We start from the raw sequence: 6,378 nt of genomic DNA, 5'->3' as shown, positions 1-6,378 counted from the left end.
TGAGGTGGGTGAGCACCTGAACGTGACGTCATGTGTCCCCATTCTTCCCTTTCTTGAATGGGATGGTTTGCACGGCCCCCTGTTCCACCGTACTTATTGCCTTGGGGTAATGGACCAGATAAGTTGTCCTTTTAGTTTATTGGTCTCCAGCATAAAGACTACCTTTTCAAAGTTACTCTCCCTTACCTCAAAATTCAGGTGTCCACCTCTGCGTCCAGCAGTGAGAACCGCCATGAGCGCGTCATTTTACCATGTGTTAGCCCTCACTCTGAAGCACACAGCCCTCCCGTTGCTTCACACGGAACGCTGAGTGGTGTTTGCACGCGTCTTCAGACAGTCCCATTCTAAGGAGTTCCTGTTCTCTGAGCTCCAGGAGAGCAGGGATCTCCTGATGGGCACCATGTCTACCCCATACCAAGCTCCCGAGAGATGATAAGCTCCAAACACTTGTCTGCGGAGACACAGACTTTTGGAAAGCACATAACGTCAAATGTGAAGCTTTACTTTGTTAAACCATTTCAAATGGAGAACGGGGCATCCTCCAGACAATAAATATTTTCAAGTACAAACCATCATCATTTGCCATCGATGTACCTGCTTACTTTGCAGGACCTGCTAACGAATTGACAGAAAGACCAAGAACCTTCCGAAAGCTCTCATGCAAATGACTAGTTCAAGTGGACACTCGGGTCCTTCCATCTTATTTTTTAATGTGCATTTTGTTAGCATCTTTTTAAAACTGATACATCCTTCCATTTCTTTGAACATATATTTTTTATACCAAATAAATTTCTTACAGAAAAGGAAAGTTAACATACAATACCATACAATATTTGACTTTTACATGTATTTATATTTTTATTCTTTTTTTCTTTTTCTTTTTGTGGTGGGGGAGGTTTTGTATTGGATGCCAGGATTGGTTTATTTACAGGTTTCTGTCAAATCTCTAGATACATGTATTCCTTCCAACTGGAAACACATCTAAACACATGAGCTATTACTGTTTTATTTATATGCAGATTAAAAGACATTTGCTTAAAGGCCTTTATGTAAAAAGTTGGACCTTGTGTGGAGCCATGAAGCACGAGGGCCGAGAATTAGCCAAATGAGAACTGAGTTCCCAGATGGAGCCAATGTGAACCACAAGAGTCAAAATTTGATTCCGTCCATAGAACTGGAACTCTAGAAATATCACTTAGCACTCAGGGCTATTAGAAAAGTCAACACATTTATTTAACCACAATTACAAACATTAATTGAGTGCCTACTCTGTGCCAGATGAGAGGCAGCTTGCACAGAACCCAGACTCCAGCGAGACATCCGCGGGAACACCAGGCTGTGGTTTCACACAATAATCACATTGTGATCACTTGCTTCCTGTTCACGGGCACACACAGGAATGTTTAGCAAAAAGGAACAGAAAATGTTTGAAGAGCTAGATGTCCCTTCAAAGTCCAATTGTCAACCACCTACTAATTTACCAGTGTCCCAAGATCTGGATACCCCATGTACTTTCCTACTGAAGGCAGCACCTCTTTTACCAAGACTGCACTCCCACGGGTGAGGGTCATGCCCCTAGGTTATTTCTGGCACCCAGGAAGTTCCTCTGCCTCAGAAGGCTTCAGCAGGAGGGCCCTCTTCATAATAGTAGCTCATTCTTGTATGAACCTAATGATCAACTGCTTGGTTTACATTTTTCCTTCATCGGGAGCAGTCTAGATGTGAATGTCCAAACCAAAGAGAAATTACTAACACCAAGAAGCCATTAAGAGACTGGAACACACACCCTTCCCTTCTGATGAGGACGCTGGGACCCGGAGGCCACATAGCAGGTCTGCCAGTGTCCAGGCCACTGCTGTGACCACTGAGCCCTGCATCCGCCCTTCGTTGTGTCCCATCTGGATCATTTCTTTAAAATAAGAAGAACCCCCTTGCAGTGCTTTACCATTCACTGGAAGTTCTCATTCTCCTCAAGACTGTTCTGGGAGGTCAGCACAGATGCAGAGACTGAGATGAGATTTCAGGGAAGGCCACACGGCCACTGATAGCTGAGCTGGGGCCTGAACTGGGGTATTCTTACTCCATTCTAGGTTGGAGAAGATGGGGCTCCCTGGGTACCGGATTGGACCCCTGACCTTCAACGGCTGCTAGGGTCAGGTTGAGATAGTGCAAAGCATACACAGATGAGGTTTCAGACACCAAGTCAGACCCTGGGTGAGAAGATTAAAAACAGCTCAGCTCGGGCGTGTGCTCCATGCAGCAGGAGAGGGGAAGGGCCCCTGACATACCCCAAGTACTTGGGACGCTGGATTGAGTCAGAATAAGACAGTAGGGAGTCGTCACAGAGACTTCCACAACACACGAGGCAAGGTTTGTAGCATTAGGTTTTATGTGTGGGTAAGTACAAAACCATGACTGGCAGAAGTATAATAAAGAAATTCCATCTTTGGATAATTATAAATACAAGTTGCAAAGCCAAAAGTTCAGGAAAGGAGGACCACAGAGACATCCATCACAAGTGAACAGGGCATTTCAAATGGAAAGAATTTTACCATCTCTTCTTTCCTGGAAAGCATGCATTACTCTACAGTGAACCAAGCAAAGTACGGACCTGCTTCTAGGGCAAAAAAAAAAAAAAAAAAAAAAAAAATCATACTTAATGTAGATATTCATAGTTTTTCTTTCCATAGCAGCCTGTTGTGCAGCTTAGACTCACACTCTGTATATTGTACATTCCCTGAGGACACAGATGGAGGATGGAATCGAGAAACAGGAGGATGAACAGGGACAGCGAGAAATTGTCACAGACCATGTCTGAAATGGATAAGCAACACGCACCTGTTTGACACGACAATAACCATAGGAGAAAAGGAGCCCACGTCTGAGCTGGGGAAGAGCTCGAGGGAATGCAGTTTGGATTCCCAGGGATCCTCCTTACTCCTTGGCTGAGTAAGCTCTGAGAGCCGGAGGAGGCCTTGTGTTTAATACCCGCTAGGGAACCTGCAGGTGGTTCGGAAGCCGTGGCAACAAAGAATCTCCTTGAAGGTCTTCCGCATCTCCTGGCTGCGGAAGGCGTATATCAGCGGGTCTATCACAGAGTTACACATGATGAGTATGAGGTACATGTTGAAGTGGGACATGAAGCAAGAACAGTAGACGTTCTGCGGGCACGAGAGCATGAGGACGAGGTGGAGGAAGAAGGGGGCCCAGCACACGATGAAGACGCCCAGCAGCATGGTGAGCGTGATGGCGCCCTTCATGCTGGTCCTCTGCCGCACCGAGCTGTACCCAGGCGCGGCGGCGATGCGCTTGACGTGGGTCCGCGCCAGGAGGAACATGTGTATGTACAGGGACACCATGAGGAAGAGCATGGTGAAGAACATGGAGATGAGGCAGACAATGACGTAGGTGGACTCGTAGTACAGGATGAAGACGATGCCGCACCCGGTGCAGAAGGTCCAGATGCAGGCAATGATCACCCCCGCGCGCTTGGCCGTCATGATGTGATGGTAGCGCAGTGCGTAGAAGATGGTGACATACCTGTCCACCGCGATGGCCAGCAAGCTGCACATAGAGGCCACCACGGAAATGCAGATCATGGAGTCAAACACGTTGTCAATGTGACGCACAAAGGTGTCCGCCATCACCAGGTGCTTGTTATTTATCAGGTAGATGGCGATGGTCTCCCAGGCGTTGGACATGCTCACCAGCATGTCAGCTACCGCTAAGCTGCACACGAAGAAGTACATGGGTGAGTGCAAGTTCTTGTTCTTCACGATGGCACCGATGACCAAGATGTTCTCCAAGAGGCTGATGAGACCCAGCGTCAGAAACACCTCCACAGCAATGCCCATGTCCTCGCAGGGCGAAGACTTGTTCTTGACACTGAGTCCTGAAAGGTTGCCCTCGGTGGCATTCAGGCTGAGGTCCAAGAAATGCAGGTGAAATGAGGAGTTCATCGCTGGAGAAAAACACCAGCAAGTTTACTGCAAGACAGGATTTGTCATAATCCAAAAGGTTAAGAATACACGAAAGGAAGGAAGGAAGGAAGGAAGGAAGGAAGGAAGGAAGGAAGGGAGGGAGGGAGGGAGGGAGGGAGGGAGGGAGGAAGGAAGGAAGGAAGGACCCAAAAGTCATCACAACCCATGAAAGGGGATGAATGAACATTCTGGCTTACATTCCTGATCCCTGCGATACTGCCCCTCCAACACTCAGACCTAGAATTTTCTGATCTTCCTGTAAACTCACATCCTTTCGCCTTTCTCTGAATAGAGTGGCTTTCATCTCTGTGCATCCAGGATGGTTTCACTTTTTATGCCTGTTGTCCTGGCCCCAAGTTTACTCTCAAAATTGAAGTCCCCTATAGCCTACAAAAATCTCATAAAACCCCAGCCTGTCTCCAGATTTTCACATTCCTAAGGCTACTGCACCACACGCTCCTCCAGTGAGCACAGATTTCTCAAGACCCATATTTGTGTTCTTCACACTGGTTCTGACTGTCCTCAAACCCCCTGTGATTCAGACTGCACAGTGCACACCTCAGTAACCGAGACGGTAACAATGGTTCTGTTACCTTGAGCATGATCTCGTGTGGAAGTGACTGCCTTCAGCTCCTAAGCTTCGCCTGCACAAACAGGTCAAAGTTAAGAAAAATGGGGCTGTTTTTCCCGAAATCAGTATTTCTCCCTGAATTCTGCATTATTTGAAATTCCACAAAAGTCTGATTAACAGCTTTGTAAGTTCCGCAGGAACACATATGAAGAACCCAGCCATTTACATTTATCAAGGACTACAGCCAGACACTTGTTCCTTTGTTATTCAATTTCACCTTCCTGATGTATATTCAAAAAAATCCTTTTGCCCTTCAAACTCAGATCACATCTGGGGAGAGAGAATTTGTCCTTATCCTTGCTCATACTGATAATCATAAGCATTTATGGAACTGTAATATGCATAGTTGTTATATATTTATGTCCAGTTCTATCCCAGAGATATCGACCAAGAATACTATAATATTAAGCATCAAATCCAGCTTTTTTAAAAGTTCACCGCGCCGAGCTAGCCGAGCTAGCCACGGTAGCCCAGCTAGCCACCGCCGCCCTGCTCTCTGCCACCTGTGGGGTAGGCACGATTGTGCATTCGTTTCGGGGCGATTTCAAGGAAATGGAAAGTTTGGCTATTTACCGGCGCTCCTCCCGGGCTCTGGTCTTGCACGGCGCTCAGCCTGGGCACCCGGTGTCCACGCGCCCGGACCGCCTCCGCGAGCTCAGGGCCATCGCCGGGACGCGTCCTCGTCCCGCGGAGAGCCAGCGGCTGCCGCCGCGCCGCTTGGCCTTTATGCAGCCAGCCCACCCCGTGTCGCCGCCCCTCGGACCCGCGCGTCCCTCCTCTCCGCAACCGTTCTCAGCCGGGCAGAGCCCAGGAGCCTAGGTTTTCGGTACCACCTAGCGGTCCGGCGCTGTAGAGCAGCACCTGCACCCGCGACCCGGCGCCCGGGCCAGCCTGGGGAACCACACCTGCCAAGTAGCGAGCGCCGCTCCTGCCCCAAGGGCGTCCGCCCACGTGCTTTTTTCCAATTGTTCTTCTTGCCTTTACCCTTTTCCCTCCTCCTCTCATGCACTGGTTAAAATGCCGTCCAGCTCAAAGATCGTTCTGCCTGTGTTTCTCCGGAACAGAGGTCACTGGTGTACCCCAACGCTCATCAAAGTCCCAGAAGTGGGTACTATTGCCATTCCGTCGCACAAGGAGGGAGCCTACACTTGCATAGGTCACCCAGCAAACCCACCTTCCCAACCTGGACAGCAGTGCAAATGGGGGACTCGGAAGCCTGGCAGGCTGGCCAGGGAGCCCAGGCATATCACCTGGCATGACATTGCTTCCCGAAGGAAGCCTGGAGGCTGACAGGCATTGTTTTTTCAAAATCTTGCTGGATTTATTTGCAGTTTTCTCATCTTCATGTTGTCTTTATCAGATCTTGGTATTCAGGTTACCCTGACTTTGCTAAATAGACTGCGCAGGGATTGCAATTACTTTTCTATTCTGAGACAGGATAAGTGGAGTAGGAATGACCAGTTTCTTGCAGAAAAATAATCAGGTAAATAAAGTGAAAAAGATATAGGCTAAGCTCTTCAGTTGTCCCTGTCATTGGACACTTTCTTTTTCCCAAATAGCACCCTAGCAACCATATGAGCACACACAGTAGTGGGGTGCTCTATGATCCCCTCCAACACCATTTGGAGCACCGCCTTGCCCACGGAGACCAGAGCGACCATGTAACAAATCCAGTGCTCATTTTGTTTTATTTCTGTCTTAGCTTTTCATCTCAGAAAAACTGGACCCAAACAACTCAGAAGAGGGAAAGTTTATTTAGAGCTCACA

The 6,378-nt window shown here is 48.2% G+C and overlaps 1 protein-coding gene across 2 annotated transcripts; it reads right to left on the bottom strand.

Annotated features, from left to right (window-relative positions):
- Positions 1-1,104: 1,104 nt before the first annotated feature.
- On the bottom strand, positions 1,105-5,381 carry MC5R (melanocortin 5 receptor). 2 transcript variants are annotated; one of them, XM_079108697.1, is made up of 2 exons: positions 5,185-5,381; positions 1,105-3,986 (listed from the first exon to the last, which is right to left on the bottom strand). In XM_079108697.1, exon 2 carries the CDS (start codon positions 3,957-3,959, stop codon positions 2,982-2,984), a length of 978 nt encoding a protein of 325 aa, XP_078964823.1. In that variant the 5' UTR covers positions 3,960-3,986; positions 5,185-5,381; the 3' UTR covers positions 1,105-2,981. The 2 variants fall into 2 exon arrangements, with proteins under 2 accessions (XP_078964823.1, XP_078964824.1); XM_079108698.1 differs by having other exon boundaries at positions 1,105-3,961.
- Positions 5,382-6,378: the final 997 nt, after the last annotated feature.

Source organism: Sciurus vulgaris, assembly GCF_902686455.1.
Source record: "Sciurus vulgaris genome assembly, chromosome: 13".
Taxonomy (NCBI): Eukaryota; Metazoa; Chordata; class Mammalia; order Rodentia; family Sciuridae; genus Sciurus; species Sciurus vulgaris.
The sequence above is the reverse complement of the archived record's forward strand: the minus strand, read 5'-3'. Positions and strand labels throughout refer to the sequence as shown.